The sequence below is a fragment of the Bombyx mandarina genome, chromosome 12 (assembly GCF_030267445.1).
Source record: "Bombyx mandarina strain Sakado chromosome 12, ASM3026744v2".
NCBI lineage: Eukaryota > Metazoa > Arthropoda > Insecta > Lepidoptera > Bombycidae > Bombyx > Bombyx mandarina.
Genome location: NC_143219.1, coordinates 16,678,412 through 16,692,297, shown reverse-complemented (window position 1 = coordinate 16,692,297; position 13,886 = coordinate 16,678,412). Strand labels below are relative to the sequence as shown.

Sequence of the window (13,886 nt, the reverse complement as noted above, 5' to 3'; positions counted from 1 at the left end):
GTTTATTCATATTTAATCATTTATACAGTCATTTGTGTTTTAAAACAATAATATAAACATTAAACATATTCTGAACATTTTCACATCAAAACAGTGTCTGCTAATTATTAAATATGGTAGATTAACAGTTTTGTTGCTAATAATTAATAAATATTAACATATAATAAACTAAACTATATATTATTATGTTAATTATTGCCAACAGTGGCGTTTGCGCCCATATATGTATAGGCACTGTAAAGTTTTGTACATACTTAATTTACTATAATGATTTTATTCACATGTAAATACGTATGTGTGTACATAAAACAGCTATTTGCGAAACATCTGTTCATTTATTTTAATTGCCACTTTCAACCCACGCCTCAAGAAGTGGATCTCACTGCGGTCGTGAAACACGGAGTGGAGTTCATTTCAGAGTCGTGTGGTATTTTATAGCAGGTGGCGGCGAGTTGTTGCCACTGTCATTGCCGGTGCCTAAGGACTGCAGTGACCGTGTTCCACCAGGCAGGTGGATGAAGTGTTGTCCTACCTACCAAGACAATCAAAATAACGTCGTAAAAAACTAGTACCTCAAAACTTAACCTTAAAATAAAACATGTTACGTATACATACATATGTACATGTTATATATTCGTTTCGTAGCCTGCTAGTGATGGTAAAATATACGGCAGCTGTCAATGCTCTGTGAATATCCAGCTTTGTTGGAACAGTCCGCGGATAGATTGAGTTATGGCGGTAGCGCGCGGAGACCGATCCAGTGAGTCCCACTGATGAGCCGCTATTCTGTTGTCAAACAGGATTTTTGACACAACAATTTATATACATAAATGAAAAATCCCTTTATACCAAAATGATCACAGAAGTCGGGACAATCAAGACGAATAGAACAATATACCTAAGGTTTCATTTGTGTCTGGGTACTACATACAATTTAAATTATAAACTAAACATTCAATTGTAGGTCTCTTCTCACTAGGTCATATTGACTTGAGTTGAGTTACATTCCCCTTAACTTTTTTTGCTTCACACTTGTCACACGATAGAAACAGAGTTGAATTTATTATCATAGATTAGATAGGACATGACCGCGTGTAACGAACGACGTTTTGTGTTGCGAGTGCGAACCTAGAATATAAAGCAATCCAATGCATCTGTGTCCAATTAGAACAAGTGTGCAGAGCGCGCGCGAGTGTCGCCTCCCCCCCGACCCGCCGCACCGCACCGCACCGCGACACGACTCGAACCAACTCCTTATCGGATACAGTAACAGTACGAGCTGACTTCAACGGACTTGTGATTGCAGGTTAAACGAAGATAAAGAAATATCCCCGTGTCTCGTCAAAGAAGAAGGCTTCAACGTGAGGATGTGGGGCGCTCAAAGACGCGTGATGCTCGACGTGCTGCTCATCTGTTGGGGCATCGGCACCTGGCTCGGAGTGAACGGTCTCTACGTGCAGCTACCTCTGCTCGTCGAAAGGCTGCCCGAGGGCTGGGCCCTGCCGTCCTCGCTGGTGCTGGCCGTGCAGCTGGCCAACATTGGGCCCATTCTGTACGGTCTGCTGGGCCGGCTACGGCCCCACGCGTCAGACTCGCCCTACATCTACGGGCTGCTGATAATCGGGACGCTATCGCTCATCATCAACGCGTTCGTCTACGACATGACTACCGTGATAGGGGGGGCGGACCGCTCGCTGCCTTTCCTCGCGCTGGTGTTCGGCGCGGCTCTCGTCGGATGCACCAGCTCAGTGTTGTTCTATCCGTATTTAAGACATTTTCGGGATATTTATTTGGCGACGTACTTAGTGGGCGAAGGTCTGAGTGGATTCCTACCAAGCATCCTTTCTCTCATCCAAGGCGTCGGCGGAGAGCCCGAGTGCTTGCCCTCCGAGGACAGCACGCAGCTCGTACCGCACTACCCGCCGCCCTTGTTCAGCACGACCGTGTTCCTCGTAATACTCGGAGCGATGTCGGCCATGAGTCTCATTAGTTTTTTCATAATAAACAATTATAGAGTGTTCGACTCTGAAAAAGTGACACAGACAGTTGAGACGAAAGACGAGAATATAGTAGAGGAGCGGGAGTCGCTCGTCGCGCCGAAGTGGGTCGGGGTGCTGGTGTTCATGGTGTTTCTGAACGCGGTGAACAACGGGCTGATGCCGTCGATCCAGTCGTACTCGTGCATGCCGTACGGCACGCGGGCCTACCACCTGGCCGTGACGCTGGGCGCCATGGCCAACCCGGTGGCGTGCCTGGCGGGCGTGTGGCTGCGGCCCGTGGGCGCGCGCGTGCTGGCCGGCATGCTGCTCGCCGCGCTCGTCCCCTTCGTCTACATGACGGTCACGGCGCTCATGAGCCCCGCGCCGCCGCTGCAGTACGACGTCATCGGCGAAGTCTTGATCGTGAGTAATAAATTAAAAAGTACCGCTACATGTACCTACTGGTAGTACGGCGCGTTAAGAACTCACACTCGGGTGGGTAAGTACCACGACTCTGGCTTATTTCTGCCGCAACGCATGCGTTAAACAATACTATTGAAACTGGTACACTAAGCATATGATGATTGTTGTTGAATATTCTGTGTCGGTTTGTTGGTGGATATACATAATATGTTGGTCTGCGCAGGTGTTCTCGTGGGTGGTGGTGTCGGGGGTGGTGTCGTACGCGCGCATGTGGGTGTACGGGTGGGTGCGGCGCGGGGGGGCGCGCGGCATGCGGGTGTGCGGCGCCGTCACGCAGCTGGGCTCGGCCTCGGGCTCCGCCGTCATGTACTTCGTCGTCAACTTTACCAAGCTCTTCGTGCAGCCCGACGTCTGCGCCCCTCTCTCTACTTAGGACAATATTAAATTATATGACTAAACTTGAAATTGTTTTATTTTTACATCGCGTCTCGCAGCACACGGCAGGCGGCGGGCGGGCGACTCCCCGGGCGTCGATATCAATGTGTCTCATACACAAGCGGAAGAAGATAAAAACATAAATAACCTCTTACCTATAATTACTGGAGAAGCAATTCACTTTCACTCACAAACGACTAAGAAATCTAATATGTTTTGATTAAGGCGGAGTAAGGCCTTTACGTTATATGATGCTGCTACCACGATTGGATACTGGGGAAATCTCTAGCATTCATCCTAGATAGATGGTATGCATCTGGATAATAACCGGTCAGACACATTTTACACAATGATGGATACAGATGGTCATGAACCATTTGAAGTTGACCCGCCGTCGGAGCCCGTAGACACTTGTAACCGGAAGACACATTTATATTGTGACATTACTGAGCAGGGCTGTGGGCCCCACTCGCGCCGCCCCACACCCGAGAGTCCCTTGACAATATCCATGATTCGAAAACTTTAGACTATGTAGGAGATACCACCATTTTATTGGTCCTAATTTAATATTTGTATGTGTTTTATGATTTGATGAACAAACCTTCCTACAAAATAAACTTATATAAAGTTTGACGTCATAATAGGAACACGCGTAGTACTCACGCGTCGAATGTCGCCTCCTTTACATAGATATAGCTTTGCGCAACTTATTTTATTACAATTAGAAGCTGATAAAAAAATACATTCAATATGACATTATATCGGGTGTCCGCCAGGAAGGTATACTATTTTGTTTGTTTATAATTTTTGATGAAATGAAAGAGAATGGATCTTATATTGATAAATGTTTTATTTAATGTCGGCAATTATGTATGGAATACAATATCAATAGATGTCCGCCTCTGTTAACCTCACAAATGCGAGCCCTTTTCATTACATTCTCACACACTTCCGCGGTATTTATTACTGACATTAGACTTGCAGACGTCCACTGCTGGACTTAGCGTCCTATAACTGTTTGTAGCTCCACCCGCGGGAGGCCGCGCGACGCGCCGACACCACTCGATAACTCTGTTTGGTGCCTGTCGTACCTACATAACATTGAATTATTGAGAAATTACAGTACGAGTAATTAGAAATCATTACTGAAATTATTCAAGATGAAGCCTTCATCTCCTTTTTACCACTACACCTCTACCTTTTTCACTGGTGGTAGGACCTCTTGTGAGTCTGAGCGGGTAGGTACCACCACCCCGCCTATTTCCGCCGTGAAGCAGCAATGCATTTCGGTTCGAAGGGTGGGGTAGCCGTTGTAACTAACTATACTGAGACCTTAGAACTTGTATCTCGAGGTGGGGTGGCGTATTTACGTTGTAGATGTCTATGGGCTCCAGTAACCACTTAACACCAGGTGGGCTGTGAACTCGTCCATCCACCTAAGCAACAAAAAAAAAAAACCTGGAATGCAGTTCATCCATAGTATGCGCTGCTTTCGTTGTTTCTGCCAATAAGTTGTGCGGAGAGTCTTCATCTCACGAAATCCATGAGCGACGGCGATTACCTACCACCAGTGTGCTTAGTGCGAGTTTTTTAACGTTCTCGATAGCGTAAAAGTTAACTAAAATTTGTATGGAGTTGGAACGTTTGCCTACGTTTGCAGCTAGGGGTGCTGTGCCAGCTCCATACAAATTTGAGTTAACTTTTACACTATAGAAAACGTTAAAAAACTCTCACTAAGCATACTGGTGTATTCTCGTCTGCCAACAAAAACAATAAGAAAAGCAAATAAGATGAATTTATGATAGCAAAACGTTACAGCACTAAGATGCCTCTGTGTGCGTAATAAATTAATCTAGTAGCGTGACCCCGCAATTCACTATATTATATTACGCCAGTACTTCGTTGGTTCTCCACAACTCTCTCTAACGGCTACTCAATAATTAAAATACATATATTTAAATTATAATTAATCGGATGAACATAAAATACGTTAATATTGTAGTCTATCTGAGTACCTTATCGGAGTTCACGATCTTCACAGAGTTCGATTTTTAATGTTACATATAGAAATATGTGCATATGTTGTTCTATATAATATATTTCACTCTGAGACATAATGAGTTTCTAGGGATCTTTTTCGAATTACGAGAACACTCCACAATGTTACCTGAGCGCTTTAACTTGCCCTCCTCCAAACGAGACTCGAGGAGAGTCCCAGCAGATTGTATAACTGCGTCCATGAGCGATGATGACCACTTACCATCAGGTGAGCCACAGGGTTGCCTGTCTGTAAGGACTATAAATAACTAGGTCCTAGTTCACAATCGCCTACAATGTTATGGCCAAATACTCCGCATTTCATGAATAAATTAACCCATAGACACAGCCCACTGAGTTTCCCGCCGGATTTTCTCAGTGAGTCGCGTTTTCCCACCCGGTGTTAGCAACACTCTCGGTTTGAGCTCCGTGAGCTCACCTACGCGTCAAGGAAAAGCTGAAATAGCCTTTCAAGGCATCAGCATAGGTGGGAAAAGAAAAGCGCATTTCGTTTTATTATAGTCATGCGAACAAAACGCACGTATGTTAATGATTGTACCCACGTTCGTAACGACAACGCACCGGGCGCCACGTGTCTTGTCATTAGTACACTGCTGAAAAGTCGCTTTGTCTGCCTATCTTTTACTTTAGCTTCCAATCGACCTCCATTATAACGGAATAACAAATCTCGTGGTTTAAAAAATAAACTAGCAATAACTATTAAAATACCTTCGATCAACAATTGTTGATCGAAGTAAAATACATTCGAAAATTTGACCTCATGCGCAAGTAAATATTTATGAAAATAAATTCTTCAAAATACTAACGATCAACTTGTCAATTTTATCGCAGAAATTATAGCTCATTTCCGAGTACGATGTTAGCCGACTTGTTAGCCGAGCAAATATGTAATGGACTCTAATCAACCGGAGTACCGCAATTATATTAAGGCGAAGCAGTTTATTTAATCATGGACGGGTAAACGATCTGACTACCAACCGAACTAGCGTAAAGTGGCTATCAGAGCCCATAACCGTGACTGTCAGCATCCACTTCGAGATAATAGCGAAGTCACAGTTGTATTCTATGAGGACTGCCTCGTGCTGTAGCCGCAACGCATGGCGGCCTCGTGATGCAAATGGGCGGAGTTGTTGTATCTACCCGTGCGGGCCTATAATACGACCTGTCATCTGTAGGTAAGAATACTACCAAACCCATACATCAGCCCTCTGAGTTTCTCGCCGGATCTCCTTAGCGGGTCACGATCCCGATCCGGTAATAGATGCATTCGCGAAGCAGTTGCCCTTGAGCTAATTAAGTTTCCCCCGGAGGCGTTCGGGCAGCTGCTAGCAAATCTCAGCGCTCCTGGCTGAGCAGGTGCTCGCCCACCTGTCCTGGTAAAGCTGAAAAGGCCTAGGTACAGACCACCAGTAATCCCTCTCTTCTAAAAATAAAGATAATCTTTGCAAACCTTACTTAGTGGACCAATTACTGGCTATTAAACCTCGTTACTGTTGATGCAATAATAAAATCACAACAACCGGAGTCAATAGACAACGGTTGTCTGTTTATAAACTTCTTTACGTTTTAAAAAAAATGTTTTGTTCGTTCATTTCTCTGTATGAGGTTGTGTTAATACTGATGTAGCGCTACAAATGGGCAGTTCACACGAACATTTCAAGAAACCTTGGATAACGGATGATTGATTGACGGTAGGCAGCGGCTTGGTTCTGCCCTCGGCATTGCTGAAGTTCATGGGCAACGGTAACCACTCATCATCAGGTGGGCCGTATGCTCGCCTGCCTACAAGGGCATTAAAAAATACTCAGAGAGCACCTACTGATGCTTATTGCTCTGTGCTCTGTGTATACAGTGCACACTTAAGTATTGCGAAAAACAACCGTAGGAATTAGCATAGATTGCACAAATATAAAAGGCCGATGAGAGACCGGAACGGCGCCGCGGCGTCGCCACCGCAACGGGCCTAAACGAATCTTTTAAAACGTAGTTACCACTTTATACAGTAGTAGGTTGTCCGTTCCAAACCTAACGAATCCTTATAGAATCCGCACAATTACGTCTTAGGTGACATACTCGTACATGGTTTAAATGAATGATTTCGGCACGGACCGCGCATCTTGGGAATATGTGCATCCACTTTGTAAAAGACCACATAATAATATGTAGGTACATATGTTGTGGTAAAATGTCTCTTAAGTGGCTTTGTTTCACTTCCATTGCCGTAACGAATCGCACAGCAGTATCGTGTTCCAATTATTTAATGTATTCGCACCATTCAGTGAATTGAAGCTAATAAAAATACACGCCCCAAATTGATAACCTTGTCTTTATTTTATTTAGAAATCTGTTGAAACACTCAACGTGTCAAATGTGTTCACTTGTTCTACGTTGTGGATCAAAGAGAGTAACAACATTAGCAGCATCTATTAATAGTGAACACTACAGTGCGTTAATTCACATTATTTATCTAAACACCCGGCTCCGAGTACTATCAACGCACAGTTTGATGTTATTCAATAACATCGGAAGCTGACGAGCTCTCGATCCACCTAATGGCAAGCGATCATCATCCACCATCACCGCTATGTGTCTGTAGCCCTGTGTTACTAATAACCTATTAATTATTTTCACCGTGACTTAACGGATGACACTGCAGCAACGTTGTTTTTACAATGTTTTATAATATAATTTATAATACAATATAAAGTGATAAACTCCCCCTTAAAGACGACATAAACGCTGAAACCAATAAATCAAAGCCAGTGCAGAGAACAACTCCGCCGTCATGAGTCTGATCATAAAAGAATTACCTAATTTTATATTTAGGTTCTTTGTGTCCAAGAAGCTAGGATATGTTACTGCGTTTTTGTGCTGGAGTCCAGGTACTTTTAACAAATTACAAGATTGTTCTAAAACTCGAGACGATAACCTACCGAACCAGTCCAGGCAGGGCCGGGCTTAATTAAACTTAATGCCCCTCCTGGGCACGGGAAAAAAATCCGCCACAATACTGACGGCATTTATTTTAAAAAAAAATAACTAATTTATTGCAGAAATTCTTATATATTCCAAAAACATAAATAAATACTTGTTTTTTTTTCGAACAATTATAAATTTGGCACAAAGGGTGACTCATAATAATATTACATAAAAAAAAATACGTTATTAAATTTCTTTAATTCCAGACAATAGAAAAATCGATTATTATTTTAAATCTCCAAGGAAATAAATTGATTAAATCATTTTGATAATTAATTTTTACCAAAAGTGCCAAAATTATAATTTGCAAATAATGGATGAATTGAATTTCTTGAATTATCAATTAAAAAGAAAAATATGAATTTGGAAAAAAAAAATTACTTTTAATGTTGCCGCCTACAAAAAATTGTCGCTTTGAGCACTTGCCCCGACTGCCATTAGTGTATATCCATCACTGAGTCCAAGGACATCGTAACGTAATTGGCTCATCTTAAGAAACAAAGTCGACTTCTATAGAGTGTGATTGTGCATTTGAGACAAATATTAAAAATAGAAAAAGGGTACATACCCAAACAAGAGTCTTCTTCTTTCTGGCCGTTCCCTCAATGCTGAGTGAGGATCGTGACTGTATGTCAATCTTCTCCTTGAGTTGGTCCACCCATCTAGCTGGCGTTCGTCCTCTAGCGCGCTTCCCCTCCATTTATCCGATAATGATGAGTTTATGATAATGAACATAAATCAGCGACACATCGCTCCAAACATAAAGTTGTCTCTCTCTCTGGTTGTTTTCGTGTATCTCTGGAACCACTGGACGCATTTTTATATGCAGAATGTAGATTCTTTTTAAGAATGCCAGCATACACTATTTAATAAAAATCTACAAATCTCCAATTTAAATTCTTCAACAAATTGCAGAATCTTAACATTAGTTAATTAAATATTTTGTCACACCAGGTTACCTGTTGCAGTTTTCAAGGGTTGCTCGAGACAGTTCCCTCAGAGTTAACATTCAGAATGATTTCGCTAATGCACCGGAGCTACCGGCGTACGACTACCGCCGAGAAGGAGTTGTTTTGGACTTGAACTGCCCTAACTCTAAACTTATCCTTGAAAAGGTACGTAATGCAGACACACAGCGTCCCGTTTCGTGAGATAGATGAACGCAACTACCTCATCTTCTGTCCGTAGAAATAGTAAGTTGCCGTCATTTAGGAACCTGCCATTAGCTGAGTCAGACTACATCGTGAAGCCGTTTACTGGTGACTAAGCGTGCGCGGGTCGCTACCACCACCCTGCTTGTTTCTGTTGAAAAGTAGTCACGCGTCCCGTTAAAGACTGAACAAACAGTCTCCATCTATTATAACTTCAAACTTAGATACCACGTGGCAGTTGCGAAATCCACGTTGTTATATCTAGTAATTCCTATGATCGCTTAATATCAGATAGAACGCGAGTTGGTCTGCTCGTTTACGCTGATAAATCTGTAAAATAAATCAAAAACATTTTAGGCATCTAAAAACCGGGCATTTATTCACCGCTACACGTGGCTTCTCATTCATAACTCTACGTACAAGTTGGAAACAATCCAGAAGATTCTATCGGACGCGGCTGTACTCCCTGACGCGGACGTCACCTGGTGCGCTGCAGACGACATACTCGATATTCATAGACTCAACGAACACCAACCCTATGTCGTGATGGACTTGGGCTTATCTGTTAATAGCACTATTGAGGATCTGGACGCTGTGTGGAGCACAATACCGACAGCAGCTACCAGGAGGAGGCATTTAAATAACTTAACCATAAACGCTGTTGTCATTGTAAGTCTCATAATTAGTCATCTTTTACATCTATTGAAATAAAATATAATATTAAAATAATTGAACGACTAGACTTCGCACATTCAAAGGCCAACACACGACAACAAAACAAAAACCAAAATTGCACCTCGTAAACCAAATGTGTTACACAAAAATTGGCCAGGGATCAAACTCGAACCTCGTGAGCAAACACTGGACATGTGGCCAAAAATTATTAAAGTAAATGGTGGTCTTATAGGTTAGCGAGATTCTTTTCAGGTAACTCTGTACATAAGAACTGTTACATGAATAAAGAAAGATAATTTTCTAAACAGAAATGAACAATAGTAACAAAGCATATAGGTACGACAAAAATATTTAAGTATGTAAGTTTTAAAAAAATACTACTTAACTTTAACTTTAGTAGAAGGCGGCGGCTTGGCTGTGCTCCGGGCATTGCTGATCTCCACGACCGACAGTGGCTACTTCGCCTCATGCAGGCAGAATACATTATGCTTATATTTAAATATATAAGTATATACAATATTTTTCAATGACCTGATCAATACTTACTTTATTTTATCGTATACAGATCAATTTATAAATATTTAAATAAAGGACCTACTATTAATAAATGAATAAAAATAATAATTATTTAGGTAAAGCTACTTATAAATAGAAAATCTGCGTTAGCTCACCGCCAGTGGGCAGCGTTCCCAGAAGGCTGGCAGCATTTCCACGCTGGCATTACATTAAGCATTACCATGGCACCGACACATCTTCCTGAGACTAATTCAAACGCTGGCAGCGCTGCTTCAACGGCTGAAGGCCTCAAACGGCGGAAATATGAAAATCTCTCTAAAGATTTCATTTTTGTTCCGTTTGGGGTAGAAACTTTGGGCCCCTGGGGCCCATCTGCTAAAAGCTTTTTTAAGGGCCTTAAAAAAAGCTATTTGAGGCCTTGGGAGACCAGAAGGCCGGTACGTATTTTGCACAAAGAATTAGCATGACGTGATAGCTGTGGCTCCCATATAAGTGGGCTATTCACGTAAGAAGCATTATTGGAGTGCGCAGTACTAAACAGTTCCCCCTGGCCGTAGGTCTCACAGCCGCAGTACTTCAAGGGCTGGTCGGACCTCTCCAACAGACAGATCGACACTTTTCCGAAACTGACGTACCCGATGCTGATGCACTGTGCAGAAGACTTGCGTTTCTGGTGAGCACCCACTCACTCACATAAGGTATCATCTCTATTCTTAAACGTTTAAGAACATTTGTTCATATAAAATTGTAAGTCTTAATAAAATAGAGATGATTCTCGTGTCATTTTTTTAATTTTTTAGAGTCAACAAAGGCGTGATTAGATTTAATGAACGGATGATGGGAAAACTGTGTGAGGGCGTCATAGTTGTTTGCACATTTTGGACAGTAGTAGCATTCTAATCACTATTGTCACGTCATTTTTGTATATTAAATAATTTTTATGTAAACGTAATAATAATGTAATATATAAAGTAATAATAACAATAATGTTCAGTTTGTAAAAATATTTTTCATGGCTCGTAAAACAAAGAAAACACAATAAAGCGAAATCTCGCAGATGAAAAACAAAATTATAAACAGGCTCTGTACCGCTTCAAATAACCCAAATATTCGTTTACACAGTCAAACTATTACATTATTTAAAGGAATGAAACCAATTGAGTGAACCCCAGGGCAGACCACGATAGGCCAGTTTTGCTGCTAGCGCCTGACAAATATGAAATATTCTATCCACACCTACTTTGCGAACAGGCTTCCTTAGGCTCACAATTATTAATAAATGCTTATTTAATAGATCTTTCAACACGTTTTCATTAGCAATCTTTGAACATGATTTTCACCCCCTTCAAAATGTCGGATCGATTTGAAACTTGGCGCAACGACCGCTGGCATGATGATCATTTAATAAAATAGTTTTATTGACGGTCCGGCCTCTTGGAACACGGTAGCGTCTTACGCCACGTACTAGGCGTGTACGCACCTGCTGCCTTCCTTGGATATGATAGCCGTGCCCCATGCCATTGGTGGTAGGACGTCTTGTGAGTACGCAAGGGTAGGTGTACCGCTGCGCTGACTATTTCTGCCGTGAAGCAGTAATGCGTTTCGATTTGAAGGGTGGGGCAGCGTTAGACCTTAGAACTCATATCTCAAGGTGGGTGACGGCATTTACGTGGCATATGTCTAACCGGTAACCACTTAACACCAGATGGGCTGGGAGCTCGTTTAACCCTCTATGCAATAAATAAATAAATAATAATAATAATAATACCTCCACCAGAATCGAACCCTACATGCTACGCTACACGCGCGGTGGTCATAGAACCTATCATTGGTTAGAAGAGCTTGATTACTCAGAGTTGACAGGGGAGTTCCGTGTACTGGTGATGCGTTGAGTGAAATGGTTAGATTATGAAAGAATCATATAACGACTTAATAATATGTTTTCACTAATATGATGCAGTAAAAGCCCATTCTTGTTTACTATGTTAACTATCATCGTTATAGAGTAAAATTGCAAACACACAATAGTATAAAAAACACGCTTTGGTAATGAGGTGCTTTTTAAGATATTTTTTAATTTAACCTTTTATTTTTGATGCCTGTTGATTCTAAGGAACCCTATACCGCCCTCTCTTCTCTTCCTATCAATAAATTCGTAACTCACATCTCAGCCAGTAGACAACGTAGCAACAAACAGCTATTACCTACAGAGACAGTCATCTATACTAATAACTAGTCAGGTCATAAGTATTGTCACACAGTAAAAACTTTTCTTTTAGAATGCTGGCCACAAAACAGTTTATTGAATTCGAATTTCGAATTGTTCATGAAAATAAAAATGTATACTTTTTAGAATTTTACTCATTTTTTAATAAGGAGTGGACGCTTAAAGAAGACCGTGTTGCAGTTATTGCGTTGCATCGTTGCGGTTACGCACCAATTCAAATTTTTAACATACTGAAAAATTTGAATATAACCAAAAGATTCGTTTATCGTACCATCAAACGATACAATGAAGACTCTAGTGTAGATGACAGGTCAAGAAGTGGTCGCCCTCGGTCTGTTAGGACTCCAGCAGTGATAAAAGCTGTGAAGGCGCGAATTCAAAGAAATCCCAAACGTAAGCAGAAACTGTTGGCCCTTCAGATGGGGTTAAGCAGAACCACGGTGAAAAGGGTGTTAAATGAAGACTTAGGGCTTCGGGCATATCGAAGAAAAACAGGACATCGTTTGAATGCTCGTCTAATGGACCTGAGACTGAAGAGATGCCGCGCTTTGTTGAAGCGGTATGCGGGAAAAAAATATCGGGAAATTCTTTTTTCGGATGAAAAAATTTTTACCGTAGAAGAGAGCTACAACAAACAAAATGATAAGGTGTACGCACACAGTAGTGAAGAAGCGAGCAACCGTATTCCGCGTGTCCAACGAGGTCTTTTTCCATCCTCGCTCATGGTATGGTTGGGAGTTTCTTATTGGGGCTTAACAGAGGTATATTTTTGTGAGAAAGGTGTAAAAACGAATGCAGTTGTGTATCAAAATACAGTCCTGACGAACCTTGTGGAACCTGTTTCTCATACCATGTTCAATAACAGGCACTGGGTATTCCAACAAGATTCGGCGCCAGCTCATAGAGCGAAGAGCACACCAGACTGGCTGGCCGCGCGTGAAATCGACTTCATCCGGCACGAAGACTGGCCCTCCTCCAGTCCAGATTTGAATCCGTTAGATTACAAGATATGGCAATACTTGGAGGAAAAAGCGTGCTCAAAGCCTCATCCCAATTTGGAGTCACTCAAGACATCCTTGATTAAGGCAGCCGCCGATATTGACATGGACCTCGTTCGTGCTGCGATAGACGACTGGCCGCGCAGATTGAAGGCCTGTATTCAAAATCACGGGGGTCATTTTGAATAAACTTTAGTGTCATAAGAATCTATGTTTTGTTAAGTTCATTTTGGTATATGAATGGTTACATAATGAATAAACTTGTTTCAATTATTTTACATTAAACATGTGACAGAATTTATGACCTGACTAGGTATATAAATCTATAGTGATTTTTACGGATGTTCCGTTATAACTACTGAACCATGCATCTGATTGACTTGAAACTTGGTATCCATGTAGAAAATACATGTACTTAATGGATAGGCTTATATTTATATGAGTG

The 13,886-nt window shown here is 41.8% G+C and overlaps 1 protein-coding gene across 1 annotated transcript in view; it reads left to right on the top strand.

Moving 5' to 3' along the window:
- Positions 1-13,886, top strand: part of LOC114248174 (uncharacterized) — a 39,970-nt gene that overhangs the window by 18,183 nt on the left and 7,901 nt on the right. The window contains exons 2-7 of the mRNA XM_089731807.1: positions 1,307-2,402; positions 2,626-2,833; positions 7,655-7,777; positions 8,829-8,989; positions 9,383-9,694; positions 10,774-10,889. Coding sequence (XP_089587933.1) covers positions 1,307-2,402; positions 2,626-2,833; positions 7,655-7,777; positions 8,829-8,989; positions 9,383-9,694; positions 10,774-10,889 — 2,016 coding nt within the window. The remainder of the gene's footprint in view (positions 1-1,306; positions 2,403-2,625; positions 2,834-7,654; positions 7,778-8,828; positions 8,990-9,382; positions 9,695-10,773; positions 10,890-13,886) is intronic.